This window comes from Leiobunum rupestre, chromosome 6 (assembly GCF_980474605.1).
Source record: "Leiobunum rupestre chromosome 6, qqLeiRupe1.1.hap1, whole genome shotgun sequence".
NCBI lineage: Eukaryota > Metazoa > Arthropoda > Arachnida > Opiliones > Sclerosomatidae > Leiobunum > Leiobunum rupestre.
In genome coordinates, this window is record NC_143389.1 from 47436130 (window position 1) to 47455019 (window position 18890).

Sequence of the window (18890 nt, forward strand, 5' to 3'; positions counted from 1 at the left end):
TTGAAAATGTTTCATTATTTTGTTGATAAGTTAATCCCAGATACGTTTAACAATGGGAAAAGCTAAAAAATGTGTTAATGGGAGCTGTAAAAATGACTCGCTTTTTATGAAGAGCAAGGAAAAAGTTTTTTTGTACCATTTTCAAATACGGAATTGACACCTAGCAGACACCGAGGACGGCACGTGACCAAGAGCGCGAGCTCTCTTAGCATTTTAGTACTAAGTGCTTGACCTTTCCGCAGGCGGAAGTCTTTAGACACCATCTGTTGGTGACTTTTAGTATAATTTCTAAGCAGGAGACATTGGCTCTCGCGACGATAGCACGAGCTTTCTTACCGATAGATAGCGCGTTATAAGGATAGCCTGCAGAAATTACGCGTTTCTGCTAGCTGTCACCTCCGTATTCACTCCCTTTGAAATATTTTATCTAGACCTTTATATACGTTTCCTATATCTATGGCCCTCTCCGACTGGCGTCGCCCTCCCAGAGGAAATCGTGTCGCCTCCATGATTCTTCCGGGCTTCCGACTCTCTGTGCGCAAGCATTCATTTCTTCCCTCTTCCGTTCAGGAGTGGAATTCCCTTCCTGATTATCTCAAAGATATCCCCAACAGGGCCCAATTCCGAAAGGCCCTTGCTGCGTACCTGAACCTGTACGACTAGCTCCTCCTTGTCTCGACGTGGTAGGTTTATAACCCTTTGTCGGGCGTAAACTGAACTAAAGAACTAAAGAAGAGCGCGAGCTCTCTTAGAATTTTAGTACGAAGTGCTTGACCTTTCCGCAGGCCGTAGTCTTTAGACACCATCTGTTGGTGACTTTTAGTATAATTTTTAAACAGGAGACAATGGCTCTGGCGACGATAGCACGAGCTTTCTTTCCGATAGATAGCGCCTTATAAGGATAGCCTGCAGAAATTACGCGTTTCTGCTTGCTGTCACCATAGATATAAGAAATGTATATAAAGGTCTAGATAAATTTCGGGGCGTCTAAGCCTAACATAAAATACGGAATTGACACCTAGCAGACACCGAGGACGGCACGGGACCAAGAGCGCGAGCTCTCTTAGCATTTTAGTACTAAGTGCTTGACCTTTCCGCAGGCGGAAGTCTTAGACACCATCTGTTGGTGACTTTTAGTATAATTTTTAAGCAGGAGACCCTGGCTCTCGCGACGATAGCACGAGCTTTCATACCGATAGATAGCGCGTTATAATTATAGCCTGCAGAAATTACGCGTTTCTGCTAGCTGTCGCCTCCGTATTCACTCCCTTTGAAATATTTTATCTAGACCTTTATATACGTTTCCTATATCTATGGCTGTCACCTCCGTATTCTTTAGTCTATGGTATTCACTCCCTTTGAAATATTTTATCTAGACCTTTATATACGTTTCCTATATGTTACCTATTGCTGTCGGGATTCTTGCGATCCCTTCAGCGCTTCTAACTGTGGTGCCGCTATAATAATAATTATTGTCTGTGACGTTTCGTTGTTGTGTTGGTGTCTAAGGCTCTAGCCGACACCATACCGTGTGACTCTAAAAAAAAAAAAATGTTACATATTAGATTTTTTAATAGTTTTTAGAGAACTGTGGGATTTTCGAGTCTCGAAGAGAGACATTCAGTACAGCCGCAACTCAATGGTCTGAAACCCATCAGAGAAAATGTTTCATTTTTATAGATAGTTTTAAAGGTCGTCAGGTTATAATATCATAGACTTCTACAATGTATCCTATCAACAAACCACCCCCTAAAAAGGACTTTAACTTGCATAGAATACGAAGCATAGAGTGTAAACAAGGCGCTGTTAGAAGCGTACGCTATAATGGTAAAACTTACATTATCAAGCTCTTAACAAATTTTATGGTTAAATGTTTCTTGAACGAATACTTTTTTCTTTTAGTTGATGGGAATTATTGTATGACATGTGGAAGTGATAAATCTTTAAAGTTATGGAATCCATCTAAAGGGTCCATTCTGCAATCGTATACAGGGCATGGGTATGAAGTTCTTGATGCCTGCGGTTCCTCGGACAGTGCCCAGATTGCATCTTCAGGCATGGACAAAGTTATATTTGTATGGGATGTTAGCACAGCAGTGGCTGTTAGAAAGTTCAGAGGTCACGCTGCTCAAGTAAACGCTGTGAAATTTAATGAAGAATCCACCATTGTGTTATCTGGTTCTCTTGACGGAACAGTAAGAGCTTGGGACTTGAAAAGTAGAAATAGAGACCCTATTCAAGTTCTTAATGAAGCTAAGGATAGTGTAACATCGATACAAGTATCTGCTCAAGAAATATTAACTGGTTCTCTGGATGGGAATGTTAGAAGATATGATATTCGAATGGGACAAATGTCATCTGATGACATAGGAAGTGAGAACCTAAATAAAATTTAATAGTGTTATCCATTTGGTGCTCTAAATCGTTTCTTAAATCAGCCCAATCAGCATTTTATGTTCTATTTATGTGTTCAGAAATATCTATAGCAGTGTGTAGGTGTTCCATTTACTGGTATGGATCACGACCACACTCTGAGAAAGTTTTTACATTGTTCCTTTTTCGACCAGGAATTATAGTTCCATTTCTGTTTGGTTAAGATAGCTAATGTTGAAAATGCATTTCTAGAGAATCTTAAGCAATCAAATGGAAAACACAATAAGTTTCTTTAATGCCAAACATTTATTGTATATAATTCCATTAATAGAACCAATATCATGCGTTTCATTTACTCATGATGGACAGTGTATTTTAGCAAGTTGTATGGATAGCTCCATTCGATTAATAGACAAAGAATCTGGAGATGTCCTAAATCAGTAAGTCAATGGCTTTTGTCTTTAAATTCGTTGAGCCAGCTAAACTAGTGATTCTACCAATAATGGGAATATAACCTACAACTATTTTCATCACAACAAACCATTAAGCAAAGCCAAAATTGTCAAAACCAAAGGAGGAAGTAGCCAATATTCATCAGAAATAGTAGAGGTTATATTCCCTTTAAAATATCAATTAAAAAATAAAATCTTGAATCATGGTTTGAAAGTATTTTTTTTTCTAGGTATAAAGGGCATAAAAATGACAACTATAGAATTGAAAGTTGTCTCAGCTCAACTGACGCACAAGTGCTTTCTGGTTCCGAAGATGGTGCCATTTACTGTTGGGATTTAGTTGAGGTGCTTAAAATTATACTTTCAATACTTTTTGAACAATAAGATATAATCTCATTTCAGGGAAAATTACTGAAGACATTTCAACATGGGAGTCACAAAGTGGTCCATTCATTGGTTTTTCACCCTACTGAAATATCATTGTTAACAGCGGCTGAAGGAAATGTGTATTTGTGGAATGAAGAAAAATAGAATACATATTTCTTAAATTTTACTGATGAAATGATTTAATGCATTTCACACATACATGTAAATAATTTAAACAATATAAATTTTTTAAATTGTATTAAAAACCTTCCCTTCATCAACTAAATAATCATTCAAAACTTACTTTCTTTACAAAATCATTGTTTAATTGAGAGCTATAACAGAACAATATCCATCAAGCTCACTTATATAGCTTAAATATTTTGTTACACTAAAATATTTCGCACTGATGATAATTGATTCAAATAATATATTTACCTCTTTACATAAAAATTCCACTCTACTTCATTAACTTAATTCAAACCCTGCTCCTGATTCAATTGCATAAAGTAATTTTGACCTCAAAGTTTTCTCGTCTTGAAATTCTGGCAATTTTAGTAAATTCATACAAGTTGAGGCGGTTGGTAATCTATCAGGTTCACTACCAGCATTTTGAATGCAGAAAGCTGGTGCCAATTCCTTAAATAAAAGTTTGAGGGTATTAAAAATGTTTGACTTAAAAAAAATAATAATTATTCACCTTAAAACCTAATAGTGGAGGTCTGGAACAACTAGTTACAAATTTTAGTAACTGCCTTCGTTGTGTTTCTGTGAAATTCTCCACAACTTTCCAAAACATTTTTATTACAGCGTGATCAACGGAATAACCACCTTCAAAACGGAAGAAGTTCTAAACATACCAGTATATAAAGATTTTTTCATTATTTTACCAGAGTAGTTAGTATGTTGTTTAAGATCAGAAACATCAACTGGACAGTAAGCACCCGAAATGAGAACTTGGAGCTCTTTTGGGTCGAACATACGAAGCCATTCTAAATTGATGATATTTGCCAAGCCTTGCTTAAAAGCATTACATTGGGCTCGAATTTGTTTATTTAATTTGTAATCGGCTATGAGATGAATGTATTCTATCCTGTTTGAAGCCGTGACAGTAATAGAGGAGCCACTGGGTTTTAAATCAACAGTCCTATTTTCTCCTAATTCACTATTCATCACCGTGAAGTCTAGCCCCAATTCCGAAACATCTCCTTCGTAATTCTTCAAATACAACAAGTTTCTGTAATAATATTTTTTTTTAACAAAAAATGGTACTGTATGAATAAAAAATATATTACCTATACATAACCGGATCTAAAGAAGCCAAATGATGAATATCAACATCCCCCGAGCTTTTTCCTAGCATTTTGGCCAAAAAAAATGCAGCAAAGGGCAGCTCAACCAACATATTTTCATAAATAGCCTAAAAGAAAATATCAAATCAATTGTCCTAAGTAACAATTGAGATCAATCTTACTTTTCCTAGCATTCGACCAATGAAATAATAATGTTTCAAGTAATTGTCAAACAAAAGTGAAACGCCAGGATTAGGATATAGGAGTCTATCGTGAGTGGTTTTGAAAAACCCTCGATTGGGATCAAAAGCGGTTTTCAATAATTCACTCAAAAACTCTCTAAAAATTCCTCCTCCATCAATTCCAGCTTCATCCAAGCCTACTACATTCACAAGTTGAACTCTCATTCTGAGCTTTAAGTTTGGTTCTGTGTAAAATATTATTTAACATTTTGAACTTTAACGGGCGAAACTCAATATTAATTATATTACCATTATCGAAAGAGAGCTTTTCCCAAGCATCTTCGTAAATATAGTTGCGGCGAATCAAAACTTGAATTTGGGGACCCACCATAAAGTTATACATTTCACCCTGATTGTCCCGTTTATCTTTCGCAACTAAAGCTTGAAAAATCTTTGGAAGCAAAGAAAGAAATGCAAAAACTACAAGGATTCCTTTTTTTTAACCACAGAGCTTACTTTAACTCTATGTGGGAAGGAAACCACAAAGGGCAATTCTTGGAGTATTTTGATGTATCTGACAGCCATTATAGAAATTGGTGGACCTTCTTCTTCTATAATGAAATGGAAAATTAGACCAAAAACAGAGAAAGATAATTATTAAAACTTTTACCTAATTGTTCCCTAGTCATTGATTTTACACCGATAAACGGTTTAAAGTTTTTCACTCTGGAACTGCCAAGTTGAAGATCACAAGCCTAACATTGTTATGTAAAAATAGAAATTTGTACTTTAGCCAAAGACAGCGCATCAATAATTAAATAGTCAAACCTTATCAACAGGCATAGAGATATGATGAGCAATCCAATGTTCGCCTGGGCAAAACTGTCTCCGAGAGTCGCGCACGTATAATTGATGAAGGAGACCGGTAACTTCTTTAAAAACTCTAAGCCAGGTGTTTATCTCTAAAGGCTGGCTCGTGGGTTGGTTACTTCCATACAGATGCCTACTAGTTAATTGCACCGCATTTTTATAATCCGCATTTAAAATTGGCCTTGAGTCTGGATAAGCGAGTTCAATCCAACCAAGGCAAACATCTCGAAGAGCCAAACACATTTTGGCCAATTCTCTTAAGGTAAAAGGCATGATGCTCAATTTAGGGTCAATGGGTAATCCGCCACCGGGATCTATGCCGTAAAACTCGTCATCGTGTTGAGTAGGCAAAAGATGACCAAACAGAGCGCAAAATACGATTAACTGGGGTAAAAACCAGTCCCGATCTTCAGAATTTAATTGCATACCGCTAGATAATACTTGGAGCAAAGGAACAGGTGTGCTGAAAGAGGTAATTACTTTATAAATTTCCTGTAAGATATTTTTGTTCTTCATTACTTACCCCAGAATAGAAACTGTGGAGGCATTTTGTATGGACTGCCACAGTAGTCTTAAGAAACTGGATTTGAAAGCTAAGGTGTATAAAAGCCTAAAAAAAATTATTCATAAAAAAATTTTAATTTTAGATATTTTTTTCCTATAATTACCTATATCGATGTAAAGCTAATCTATGATTTGCTAGAAGCGAGTAGCAAATAGAGCAGAGAGATATTAGGTTTTGATTGCACAACGACGAATCCTCTATAGCTAAGGTAAACGCATTCACAACAGATACTTCATTTAAGAAATTAACAGACTCATCCACAGCATATTTCAAATCACTGTCCGTCTCCATCTAATTTAAAATATTGAAAGATGAAATTTAAAACAAAATTATCTTAAATCTATTCAACTGAGTACCATTTCAGAAGCATCATCTTCAGTATCAGATTCATCAGAAAGAGTAGATGAGACATTACTCTCGTTGGCAATTAGAATTGTAGGTACTAAGGATTGCAGGGCTTGAAGATAATCAACCACTAACTCCCCATTTAGCAGACTTATTTGCCCTTTAGTCAGGGTTAAAAAGGAATAGAGTAACCAAATGGTTGGCCTAATGGCTAATTGGCATGTCTGATGTCTGTTGTAAGAACCAGAATCATTTAAAGCACCAAGCAGGTGGGACACAGGTAGCAGGTCATTTCTTGTAGATAGTGCGGGCAAAAGAAAATTGAAAATTTGCTGCGAGAGTGGTTCAGAGAAAACATCCGAAAATAAGGCACGCAGAATAGTCACCCTTGAAAGAAAAACTCTTTAGATAAACAATATTTGGTTAAGCCTAAAATTATGTACCTAAACATAACGCTTCCATTTAATGTTAAAGGTCTAATCAGGAGATTTAAAAGGGACTGTGCTAACGCAGTTGGAGGTCTCGGAGATGGATCAACCGGATCAGGAACTTTTTGCTCCAAAACCGTTCTTATATGTCTATAGTAACCTGTTAAGTACAATAACTTCAAACATTTTCTCGAAAATTATACATGCTTAAATGAGAGAAATGTTAACCTTTTCTAATCAAACACAGCCAAAGGTTTTCTAACATCATAGTGACCCTATTTGTTGGGCAAGAAGTTTTAGAATAAGTCTCCAGGTCAGTGAAAACTTCTAAAAGCCTCAAAGGAACTGCTATTGGAATGGTTTCAACTGCTGCCACTAAAGAATCAATATTCAAATGCAAAAGCTTGATGACACGTAGCCACTGCTCATTTGTTTTTGAAGACACCATAGTCGCTATGATGTGGCTTTTCCTCAGATAGGTTTGACTGAGCCAACTCTGAAACATTGATGTAAAGCATTTGGTTAATGGAACTAGGAAAAATTTAATATTAGAATATTTAACTTACCAATCGCTTAGCATCTTCAAAAGGGCAATAGAAAAACAATAGTTTTTGAAGCAATTTACTTAATATTTCTAAATCCTCCGTGAAATCATCAGATCTTTCTAGTTTTAATTGGATTTGATCAAATATATGTCTTTCCGCTGATTTCTGTTTAAAAATTTAACATCAATAATTTAATAAATGATGTATCTAATCATTAACAATAATAATCTAATCAAAATAAATTTATCATACAGCGTGAATCCTAACAAGGGTTCCCCGAACAAATGATTGAATAGTTATAACTGATTGTAATTTTTTTTTCGAGTCTTCACGATTGCGTCTTTGCTCAGCTAGTTGTTTCAAAAGATCATCTCGAGCAACTTTTCTACTAGCACCTCCCAAGGACTGTTGCGGTCTAGTACGAAAATCGCCTTCAAAGCTATACATTTTTCTTCATGAATAACAAAATGATTGTATTATAAATACTGGGTAATATTTTTGGTGTCATTACATTCCCTTCTCTGGCCATCGAAAAATAATAGATTAGGAAAAGTATATTCAAAAACCTTAATAAAGAAGGTTACTTTGTGATATAAAAGTTTCATTTCATATTCATAAAGCAAATTAAGCAATTTTCTAACTTTTCTATACTTGGCTTTCAGAAGTTTTTAAACTTCTGAAAGCCAAGGCTAACTGTCTATGATTTTCTAAACCTTCAAAATCTTTTTATACAAAACATTTTCCTTACTTTAGCTGATGTGTAACATATATATTTAATATAACTATACCGTTTAAGACTCAAAATTTACAGATAATTTTATTTCACGTAAAAGAAAAGAAAATCAGATACTAATAAAATGTACTACACAAATTAAAACGCATAATCATCCTGTCTCCTGAGTTCTGACACGAGAACGTGCTATGCAGTGAAGCTTAGCTGGATTTCGAATCGGATGTTGTGGAAGATGAAAGATCGAAATTTGAATGTCTACAGCAAATCGACACATAAACAATACCAAAATTATTTACAAAAGAAATAAAGCCTACATACAAAAACCTCGTTTGTTTGGTGGCTAGGCATTATTTGATACTTTTCCTCACATGCTGGTAAATCCCTAATTAAAGTTTATTTGATATTTTTTTCTTAAAATCATCTATAGTTTCACAGTTATCAACTCTAAACTGAAATATTTTATTTTATTTGCGGGCATCTATTCGGTTTCTCAAATGAAAATCATAATCAAAGTGAGCCGCGATTTCATTACCATAGTCGATACGTTAATGTTAAAGAAGATGAATTAACAAAAGTATGCTGCTAACAAAACCCCAATTCATTATTGTTATTTTAAAACGCTATAAGCAAAAGTTATATTAATATCCACTTTTGCTATAAGTATTTTAAAAATACTGGACCTAAATTATGCGCATCGAAATATTTAACATAAGAGAAGACACGCAACGATAGCGGTATTATCAGACTGCATTAGGAAAGTACGCCAGGGGTAGAAGTGCACTTTGTTTTATCCCCTTTATGGAACGGTAATGAAAAAGCTAATCCTTGAAAGGAAACTATGGCAGAGATGTTCTAGGTAGAGTCGAATCAACATCACTGATCCACTTCAGTCTATCTAGTGAAAAAAACCACGCGCAGTTTACGTAATACGTCAGAATTCCAGAGCTTGATGCGACGTTTTACCTTTCTTAACAACCGAGTAATTTATTTTCTCTGAAAGACACGATAGTAGTGGCAACTGGCAAGATGGAAACAAATGAAATTAACTCAGGTAAATTTAACTTTTCCACTTTGTTTTTAAAATTCACTTCATTTAATCGGTTCATTCTCTCTAATTAAAAGTTTGAAGAAATAAAATAAATTTTTGGCGTATACCTAAATATAAGGCGCTTCATTATGATAAAACTCAGTTAAATGTTTTGGCGAACATAGTATAAGTAAACGTAATTAGGCGAGCAAATAAGATTTAGTAGATTTTTCCTATCAACGTTTGATGGCACGTAAGAGCGCATTTCCAATGAAAATTCGTCTAGATTGGCCGTATTGTAACCAAATCTAGACTACTATCAGGTGTAATCCCCCTAGTGACCCTCTTTACGGGCATTTCGTCGAAATATTTACAGCCGCGCCGGAAACGTAAATATTTTCCGTAAGTCTGAAGTCACGGTTGAACTAAGAAGAGATTGAGATATTTCCCTTTTTTGAGCGCACCGGTATACATTTCAAAATTGAAATGGGTCTCCCTTCCACCTAATACTCCCAGGCGGAAAGACACGGCACACTTTTTTCCCCAAAGAACCAAATTCCTTAAAATAATAAACATTAAGATTTATGAAAAAACTACGATAAAAAAGTAACGCCAACGTAAAAGCGATGATCCGTGGGAATTTGTGTTTCAGTAAATTCGTCATGATTATACGAATCATTCCAGCGAAGGAAACATCACTGATGTTCCCTTTATAGCACTATTATTAGAATTTCCACCCCCGCGTTCCGCTACTTTTCGAAAAATATGACAACAGCGTGGAATTACCTTACGGGACATCGCTTATTTAAAGTCGTAGGCGAAAACTTTACCTTCTCACTGACTGTAACGCGAATACGGGGTTAGACTCCGAACTTAGCGGGAGGTACGCGCTAAAAACAAAACAATGCTGGGGAAAAGTTTTAGGGGTCATGGCCAATTGCGTTTATAGGACTACTTATGTAGTATCGAGATTTTTCCCCATTTATATTGGCAATCCAAATTACGTGTCTTTCGTCAAAACAAAACTTTTTCATTCCATCGTCGAGGATGCTACGCCACGCGCGAGGTACGTAACCGCTCGAATTATTAATCCAGAAACTTGGGTGATTTAGTGAGGGGTCCGACATTCGTACAAATCCCGTAAACTCTAGAGAAAAACGATTTTAAAAATCTTGAAATCCACTTTAAAATCCCGAAATCTGGGCGAATATTAGTTACAAAATCTCGAAATCAACCTAAAAAACCAGAAATCAACACGAAAGTCGTGCTCTGAAATCTCAAAATCCGTTTTTGATTTCTGAAATCACTTTGAGATTTAAAATACCGTACACAAACTTTGAAAATGTCGGTCCCCTCGATCCCACCCGTGTACGGTGATAAAAGGACAAGGTCGAACAGTAGCCTTCCAGAAATACGAAACCATTCGCTATTAAAATTAAAATTGGAAAATGCTCCGAAAGACTGGATGTCTCGATCTCCTTCTCGAGTTTAAAAGTTTCGAAAGTTCAAAAAACACGGTTATTACCACGCGATTTCCCCGTTAATTATAAATTCGTCGTCGTTCGTAATCTTTCAATAAATAATGACGATCCTAATTATCGTAATTTACGTTGTTGATCTAATTCGAGGCGAATAAAAGGAGGATCCACTTTTTTTGAGAGTTTTCTAGCCACGGGTTATCATTTGCATTATCCAATAGTTTCCGTATTAAAAAGATCATTAAACGATGGGAGCAAAATATCGAACGATTTAAATGTTGCCGATCAAGTTTTTATAAAGTTGTTGTCGACTTTACATTTTTATTGGCAGAAGTCTATTGTACCCTTCGTACGTATCTCTAGCTCAATAAATAAATAAATAAAAAACAATTGCGTGGCTTTTTCGATTTTTAAAATTTCCGATATGGTTTGGCGTTAAATCATAGTTAAATAAATAGAACGAGTTTATCTTTTGGAAGTAAACAAACTAAACGAAATTATTTGCGTAAGTAAAACACTTATTTCTAATAAGAACAGCCGACTAGTTTCGGAGTAGCTTTGCGCCGTTGGCAACTTGGCAAGGCGCTAAAGAAACGAGTTTCTCTTTCGTACTCATCTAATGGTTCATAAAAAGGTCTTTTAACCCACCATAAGAGATTGATACTTCAAATAACGGTATAATAGACTTTTGATTATACGTAATTTTTTATTCGAATACGTGCTTTGAAAATGCCGAGAAAGTTTGATTGGAAATATTTCCCTGTCTCACGCAATTAATGTTATCTACAGGAACATCAAGGCGAAATATGTTTTATCGTCCTTATTAAATCAAGCGCCTAGTTTACCAACGCGTCAAAACCCATTAAACCGTAAATCACATTTATATTACGTGTTTGGGCGCGTCTTATCACTAATCAAAAGATAAGAGGCGCGGATCCAATAGTTTATTTATAACAAGAGAATACGTTGCAGGTGTCAACTTGTCCAAATAACCAACTGTTCTAAAAATATAAAGGGTGCCCTTAGCAGTAACCCCTTGTGACATAGCCCAATGTAGGAACGATGGCTTCCCAAAATAGTCAGTGAATCTCCCGTCGAACTCTCTATATGTCGGCTCTGTTGGCTTTTGATAGAAAGGCGAGGTTCGGTCTACTTTGATGATTTTTACCCCTCCTGAATTCCATTATTAACTCGTAATTACTTTTCGACCCAAATCTGATAAACATAAAAAAATACTGTTGGCGATATTACCAGAGAAGGTGGGCTCTACGAAAAATACCGGTATTTTGCCGGTAATAAATTAACTTAATTATAATGGACAAGATTACTATCGCTGTTATAAGCTTTTAAAACGCAATTTTAGTTTCAGGATCAAATATGTACGCAAATCAGGGGCCCACGATAAGTAACGGATCTACAAATTTCGAGATTGCTACCAAGAAACTAATGGGTAGCTTCGAAAACGTGCTGGAACCACTTCCATCAGACGCTAATTCCGAATCATCAAACACCAATAGTAAACGCTATAAAATTAATTTAAATATTTTGCCGATTTTCTTCATGGAACTCGTTGCTTTGGCTTGTTTGGGGGCTCTGGCTTATATTCTAAGGTAAGGATATTCTAATAAGAATTAAAAAAGTACTAAAAATACGCCTTTTTCTTAGGTTTACGAAAACGTTTCCAGTATTAATACGAGGATTAAATTGCGATGAAATAAGCGCCTATTCATATCCTTTAAACGGATCGACGGATTTTTACGACTCACCCGCGAATATCGAACCCATAACGCTATATTCCGTAACGATGGCAGTTCCTGTAGTATTGGTAAGGGCTCAAAAAACGCAATAAATGGCGTTTTCCGTTTAACGCTCTCAGAGGGATGCGGTATCGATTCTATATCGATCACGTAACGCAAACCCAATCCGAGAGCGTAAAAGAAATTCGCTCATAGAATAAACTTCTGATTGTATTCTCATCTTCAGTTACTAGTTGGCGAAATCGGCTACTTAATATTTTCTGGTAAAAAGAAAACAATTCGCGGAGGATGCGTCGGGTGCAAATTGCATCTTCCTGTCAGAAGAATCATTCGGTTTTGCGGTGAGATTTTGATCCTGACGTTTTTTCACATTTAAAATAGAAAGACACCTGTCACATTACAAAACCATTACAGGAATATTTATATTCGGCTTTTTTGCGTTGGGAATTGTGGTTGATAGCTTGAAATTATGCACTGGTCGATTCAGACCGTACTTTCTGGAAATTTGTAGATCTACAAATTTAGGCGTCAAATCTTGCTACGGACAATACATATATCCGGAATGTATGGATAACGACGATGATCAACTACGGCAAGCTAGGTTTGTCTTTGTGTTCTTACGGTTCGAGACGAAGGTGATAATTATATCTATGTATTTGTTTATAGAATGTCCTTTCCGTCGTATTATTCGGCCATGAGCGCTTATTCGGCTTTGTTTTGCACGGTAGGCGGAGAAACAGGCAATACATAAGTTTATAATTATCTTTCGCAAAAGTGTTTCAGATTACGCGTTCAATTTTTACTGAGAGACAATTCTAAAATGACCTCACATTTTGGTCTACTTCAGGTAACTTCACACGTAAGCGGAAGAAAACGGTTTAGCCTGATTCACCCAACTCCTTCGAAAAGTTTTGAATCGATATCAAGGAAGTGTGAACGCGGCTTAAGTTATTCTTTGCTACCTTATATTAGTAATATGTAACCGTAACCCAAGTAGCCGCCGCCGATAAATTTTGATCCCGCCGCCGAAATCTTTTTCCTTCAAAAACATATTGGAATTTTTTTTTCCAAATTTTCAAAAGGGGGATAAACTTTTATGAAAAAAATTAACTCCGTCGACGATTTTTTAAAAATCGGCGCGCCTCGACGCTGCCGACCCAAATAAAATCGGCGCGATGCTCTGAAATTCATAGTGAGCACGTGCTGAGATCCGTGTCTTGACCGTCGGATGTTAATTTGTTTACAATTTGCGTATTTTTCTCACTACAGGTGCTTATGTTTTTGGGTATGACGTCAATTCTACTTAACTTCAAACCAAGCACGTAGATATAGAAAGTCTAAAGGGGGGGGACGGGTTATAAGACAACCAGATTAAATCGCGAGCGTAACGAGCGCGAAATTTTTCGTTAGCAATAACGCATATTTAAAGTACTGGCTAGACTCGGGACGAGTGACAATGACATTTCCGAACGTGTATCAAACGAAGTTTTTTTAATACATTTAATGTTGCGCTCCTTTCGTAAGAAAGGAATCGACTCCTAAGGGGGGGGGGGGGGGGGTTGAACCCCCTAACCCCCCCCCTTATATACGTGCTTGCTTCAAACGTAGCTATTCGTAATTATTTCGACTATCTGACACACTTACGGAACTTTATTATAGACTTATGGTCAATATCAATTTTAAAAAATGCGTTTTACTTGAATCGCGTATTTTTTTTGGCATTTTTAAGGTTTATCTGGAATTTATCTTGTCCTTGCAATCTTCAAGCCGTTTATTGCGACCGTCAACTTCGTTGGTTTTGTGTACGTTAGCAATTTTATGCGGAACTCTGAGAGCATCCTTGCATTTCAATCATTGGGAAGATGTTGCCGTTGGGTTTCTTTTGGGAATCGTCGTCGCGCTCTACCTGGTAAAAAATAACAACACCATTAAAACTACGCCGATACACTGGCGCATTTAATTAGTCTTCTCTTAACTTTTGCGTAGACATTTTTCACCTTGCACGGTTTTAGAGAATCGGACTGGGCGGAGAGAGAGAACGAAACCGACGTAGAAAAGAAAGAGGATAAGCCACTGTTCTTTAAATACTTCCGTATTCCTCACGTTTCTTATCAAAATAAAACGGGAAACGAATACACGCAAGCACCCGATTCGTATTCAAATAACAGCAATTACAACAATAGGCCTTCTCTTAAAAGCGACGATTTTCAAAGGGATTTACATCAAAGAATCGAAGATTTTACCAAAAGGCAAAGTTTAAACTCTCAGTAGATCTAATTCAAAACCTCTTGGAATTTGTCACCAAAACATTCAACAACAACACCTCGGACGCGTAAATGACGGTTTAAATTTTTCTCTACCAATGTAAAAAGAATTTATAATTTTTCTGGAATATACGTAACAAGCGTATCACATCCGAAAGTCTTTTATTTTCTTAAGATTATTAGTTTTTATTACATTACGAATCATTTTTATATGGAATGCATTTACCATGCTCATTTTGTTGTTTTTAACCCAAAGTTTTAATAAATAAAAAATTAGCTTATTTACACTTTGTCTCTATATAATTAGGTGTCTTCATTTATTTTTTCCTCCACAGATTAAAAAGTAGAATACTGGGAGATGATTCTGTTTCTGGTTTTACTGATTAGTTACATATCCGTATTACATATATATTAAACATTTCCATCCTAGTGAAATCTTTTTAACATTAACAATGGTACACCTTTATTTACATGTAGGTCTGACTAGATGATGTCCCTACTACATTATGAAATTTTTAGTCACATATACAGATTTACGTCTCAAGTTTCTCAAAAAACATCTAATAACAGAATATCTACACCCTATTGCTGCCACCCATTTTAACCTTGGCAGTCTGAAAAAATTAAATATAAATCAGTTAGTATTGTAGGAGGCTTGTGAGTGAATACTACTTGCTAGAATATAATGATATTATGACCAAAAGAGCAAAAATTAAATAATAAAAAAATTAATTTATGCAACTCTTGACAAGATTCTTACACCCTGACAGTGGCGTAAATAGCGCCCCGCAGACCCCCAAACGTTTATGATTAAAATTGGTGCTATTTAAAAGCACCCCCCCCAATCATTTTTCGCGGTGGGGGGGGGGGGGGGGCGGAGTACCTAGTTACGCCACTGCACCCTGATAATGAATTATGAAAAACCCAGTCTATTCTGGACAACAAGTATGACCAATTCCTCAAACATTCACTTTAAGGTGTTGGATAGAAAGTTAATTCCTTAAAAAAGGATTTTATCCGCACTCAAGAACATTCACATCACGTAGTATGTTCTTGATCTTTGATATGCCTCACCTAATAGGTCCCTACAATAGTGAAGTATAAATGTTTTTTTACCATGATGATGGCTACGATAAGACCAAAGAGGCCAATGGCACTGGCAAAGATTTCAACAATAAGAATCTTGACGAATAAAACTGGATTGGCTGCATCTGCAAGAGCCGCTCCTGATCCTACTACGCCCACTGCAACACCGCATACCAAATTGCTAAACCCCACAGTTAATCCAGCAGCAAACATGATATAGCCTATTAGGAAATCAAAGTCTTTTACCTTGTTCTGCCAAAGTGAGTAAGAAAATAATTATATAAAATGTATCTTAGAGAGAAGTGACCTTCTTTCAAAACCTCTAAATGTTATTTGCTTGAAACATGTACCTCCAGTTGATTTTTCAGAAGAAAAAAAATGTGCGTGGAAAATAAATGATTATAGTGATTTTCCCAAACTATTTCATTGGAAAAATATAAATGGTAAAATAAGTAAATTTACTCCTACACAGTAATTTTAACATTTCACGTAATTAGGCGGATTAATAAATTCAGTGCATACATCAGCATTTTTTCAGGCGAATCTTGCCCATTAAAAACTCACCCAGCCTGTGAAGGAACATGTTTATTTTTTTACATTCTAACTGGATACTTCTCTCATAAGAGATATATTGCATAATTCTGGTAGGAATAAAAGCACTCTCACCAGCTAAATAGTTCGTAGCTCGCAACTGATCATTTGTTTCCAATTCAACCGGATCAAAGCTCTACAACAATTTTTTGTATTTATAAATTAACCACTAGCTTAGTGTTTTAGATTTATTACAGCTAACCTCTAGTTGATTTACGAGAACAATTGCCATAATAATTCCATAAATAGCAACAGCTTCACAGAAAATGATGCTAACCAGATTTTTGGTTCTAATACGAGGTGCTTTAACGCCACCACCAACAATGCTTGAACCAGTTGTGTATATTCCCCTAAACCCGGAAAAATTATTGCTAATTCTTAAGTGAAAATGTTAAAAACATACAAGGCAGCTCCAACAACGGATAACGCAATTGCCAACCCTATGCCTGTCCCACACCACATGTATGGAGTTACACCTTCTAAAAACCTAACATACAAAACAATGATAGCATCAATGGGGATAATATTCCATTATTTAGCTCTCTTACCATGCAAAATCAAATCGCTGACCTCTGCCAGTTAAACAGTAATATAAACCTGAAATTAAATTAAATTTCACTCAATCAATATTCAATAAAAATTTTAAGGGATCTCTTTTCCATATAGCAAATTATTGTCAAAGGCTTAGAAGTAACCAAAACTCATCTCCTTACCTATAAACGTTATTATGGCTAAAGTTGAACTATATACCACATATTGCGTGTAAGCTAAGAGTCCCATTTTTTTGTATTAAGTTAACTAATATGTATTTAGAGCTATAACTATGATTTCTTAAGAATAAAACGAGAGAAGATAACCGGCAGGCAAACACTAACGATAAAATGGTGCCAATCACATGATTCGCGAATCGCGATTCTCTTACCGTCGGTAGCGCGACTATCGGTGGCAGCAAGAAGGATTAATCGTTCTTGGTGGCAGCTAGGACAAACCACGGCCAACTTTGATCACGCGCTGTTCGCGCTACTACGGCCAACACATTCGTCGAAATTCCGCGAGCAAGGATTTTCCCCCTATAAACTGTACTATAATGTGTAGGAGTTCAGCGCCACACTCGGTGATTATATTGTCCCCAATGTAAAAACTATACTGAAAGACTATATAATATAAATTTGCGATCTTCCAACATATGCTCAAGCTGTTCTTATGATAAGGTGCAGTCTGTGGATCATCTTCTTTTCACTTGTGAGAGTGGTAAAAAAATTCGACCTAGGCTCCTGGGTTCTCTAGTCACCGGCAAATATGATACAAATACAAATGGTGTAAAAAAATCAGTTCAGCATGGAGACCTGGCGATTATTAACGATCTTTGTGACATTTTTAAAGTGGCGAAAATCAATTAATGTTAAGTTCCTACCTTTGTTTTGCCTAGTTTTTTAATTGGCTGTCATTAGATTTCGTCTGTTGTCAGTTTTTTCTATTTTCGTTTGTTATTTTGTAGCTGGTACTTTTTTTTTTTTTTAATTTTTCCTCTTCTTTGTTCTGGTGCTAAGACCTTTTATGTAATTTTGGAGTGTGTGGTGCGAAGACCCCGCTGTCACTGGCACCAAATAAATATCTTTCTTATTTTGAAAAAAAAAAAGTAAAAACTATACTAAAAATAATAATCCGCTAGGGGCGCTGACGTCAAACGTGATCCCAACTTATTTGAAGCGTACAAAAAGGCCTTAAAAGAATACGAAGATTGCGGAATTATCGAAAGGGTCGCGAGAGAGACAAATGAGATTGACCCCCTCTATTAACTCCCTCATCAACCGGTTATAAGAGAAGAAAGAGCGACCACAAAAGTACGTCTTGTGTTTGACGCGTCGAGCCATAAGAAGAACGAGAATTCGCTAAACGACTGTTTGATGTCCGGTCCAAACCTCAATCCTGACATATTTGAAATGCTCGTGAAATTTCGAACAAAGAAAGTAGCAATTGTTGCCGATATTAAGCGAGCCTTCCTTCAGATCGACTTACACGAAACGCTGTAAGATTTCTGTGGATTGAAAACACTGAAGACCCAAATAAAAAATACATAATATTTAGATTCACCAAAGTTTTATTTGGAGTTAGCAGCAGTCCATACCACCTAGCGGCCGTTCTAAATAAACATCTAGAACAATTTAGAAATGAATTTCCGGAAACGTGTAAGATACTAAAGGAAGATCGATACGTCGATGATTTTGTCTCGGGAGCTGATAACGCTCTATTGGCCTATGACAGAGTTAAGGAAGCGAAGGAGATCCTTAAAAGGGGACATTTTGATCTATGTAAATGGCATACTAATGACAAGGGTCTACGAGAGCGTATCGAAAAGGAAAAGTTCAACGAGGCATTGACGTCGAGCGCAAATCAAGAAACCCTGATTTTACCTAGCGCTTCGTTGTCATCTAAGATTCTAGGAATGGCCTGGAATTAAGAAACAGACAACTTCTCCTTTGAAGTAGAGGCCTTGCTACCCCTTGTACAACAGTTGAACAGTACGAAAAGATGC

General features: G+C 36.3%; 4 protein-coding genes across 7 annotated transcripts; 2 read left to right on the plus strand and 2 right to left on the minus strand.

Annotated features, from left to right (window-relative positions):
- The first annotated feature begins 1577 nt into the window (after positions 1-1577).
- Positions 1578-3480, plus strand: LOC149941235 (WD repeat domain-containing protein 83). Its single transcript, XM_090177260.1, has 5 exons — positions 1578-1827; positions 1903-2373; positions 2705-2813; positions 3056-3170; positions 3228-3480. Exons 1-5 carry the CDS (start codon positions 1725-1727, stop codon positions 3354-3356), a joined length of 927 nt encoding a protein of 308 aa, XP_090033386.1. The 5' UTR covers positions 1578-1724; the 3' UTR covers positions 3357-3480.
- Positions 3378-8328, minus strand: LOC149941236 (ubiquitin-protein ligase E3C). Of its 2 annotated transcripts, XM_090177259.1 has the most exons (18): positions 8167-8328; positions 7671-7869; positions 7440-7583; positions 7102-7369; positions 6889-7033; positions 6457-6832; positions 6204-6391; positions 6059-6145; positions 5494-5998; positions 5336-5420; positions 5182-5276; positions 4975-5116; positions 4666-4910; positions 4487-4611; positions 4082-4428; positions 3892-4022; positions 3630-3830; positions 3378-3526 (listed from the first exon to the last, which is right to left on the minus strand). In XM_090177259.1, the coding sequence occupies exons 2-17, from the start codon at positions 7863-7865 to the stop codon at positions 3660-3662; spliced, it is 3249 nt and encodes a 1082-aa protein (XP_090033385.1). In that variant the 5' UTR covers positions 7866-7869; positions 8167-8328; the 3' UTR covers positions 3378-3526; positions 3630-3659. The 2 variants fall into 2 exon arrangements, with proteins under 2 accessions (XP_090033385.1, XP_090033384.1); XM_090177258.1 differs by having other exon boundaries at positions 3378-3830.
- Positions 8329-9108: 780 nt separating this feature from the next.
- Positions 9109-14962, plus strand: LOC149941237 (phospholipid phosphatase-related protein type 5-like). Of its 3 annotated transcripts, none has more exons than XM_090178241.1 (8): positions 9109-9202; positions 12020-12266; positions 12322-12481; positions 12640-12754; positions 12828-13014; positions 13080-13137; positions 14143-14322; positions 14400-14962. In XM_090178241.1, the coding sequence occupies exons 1-8, from the start codon at positions 9178-9180 to the stop codon at positions 14682-14684; spliced, it is 1257 nt and encodes a 418-aa protein (XP_090034367.1). In that variant the 5' UTR covers positions 9109-9177; the 3' UTR covers positions 14685-14962. The 3 variants fall into 3 exon arrangements, with proteins under 3 accessions (XP_090034367.1, XP_090034368.1, XP_090034369.1); XM_090178242.1 differs by having other exon boundaries at positions 9121-9202; positions 12026-12266; XM_090178243.1 differs by lacking the exon at positions 9109-9202 and adding an exon at positions 11658-11948.
- LOC149941238 (V-type proton ATPase 21 kDa proteolipid subunit c''-like) lies at positions 14823-17292 on the minus strand. Its single transcript, XM_090178244.1, has 7 exons — positions 17068-17292; positions 16903-16951; positions 16758-16841; positions 16557-16704; positions 16430-16490; positions 15794-15984; positions 14823-15291 (listed from the first exon to the last, which is right to left on the minus strand). Exons 1-7 carry the CDS (start codon positions 17132-17134, stop codon positions 15253-15255), a joined length of 639 nt encoding a protein of 212 aa, XP_090034370.1. The 5' UTR covers positions 17135-17292; the 3' UTR covers positions 14823-15252.
- Positions 17293-18890: the final 1598 nt, after the last annotated feature.

Coding starts and splice junctions, on each gene's coding strand:
- LOC149941235 (XM_090177260.1), top strand. CDS start 1,725: ATGTATCCTATCAACAAACCACCCCCTAAAAAGGACTTTAACTTGCAT. Junction 1,828..1,902: donor TAGAAGCGTACGCTATAATG/GTAAAACTTACA, acceptor TTTTTCTTTTAG/TTGATGGGAATTATTGTATG. Junction 2,814..3,055: donor TCTGGAGATGTCCTAAATCA/GTAAGTCAATGG, acceptor TTTTTTTTCTAG/GTATAAAGGGCATAAAAATG.
- LOC149941236 (XM_090177259.1), bottom strand. CDS start 7,865: ATGTATAGCTTTGAAGGCGATTTTCGTACTAGACCGCAACAGTCCTTG. Junction 7,584..7,670: donor CCCTTGTTAGGATTCACGCT/GTATGATAAATT, acceptor ATTTTTAAACAG/AAATCAGCGGAAAGACATAT. Junction 5,277..5,335: donor AATGACTAGGGAACAATTAG/GTAAAAGTTTTA, acceptor ATTTCATTATAG/AAGAAGAAGGTCCACCAATT.
- LOC149941237 (XM_090178241.1), top strand. CDS start 9,178: ATGGAAACAAATGAAATTAACTCAG. Junction 12,267..12,321: donor GCTCTGGCTTATATTCTAAG/GTAAGGATATTC, acceptor CCTTTTTCTTAG/GTTTACGAAAACGTTTCCAG. Junction 13,138..14,142: donor ATTCGGCTTTGTTTTGCACG/GTAGGCGGAGAA, acceptor GGCATTTTTAAG/GTTTATCTGGAATTTATCTT.
- LOC149941238 (XM_090178244.1), bottom strand. CDS start 17,134: ATGGGACTCTTAGCTTACACGCAATATGTGGTATATAGTTCAACTTTA. Junction 16,952..17,067: donor AGCCATAATAACGTTTATAG/GTAAGGAGATGA, acceptor ATTTAATTTCAG/GTTTATATTACTGTTTAACT. Junction 16,491..16,556: donor TTCTCGTAAATCAACTAGAG/GTTAGCTGTAAT, acceptor AAATTGTTGTAG/AGCTTTGATCCGGTTGAATT.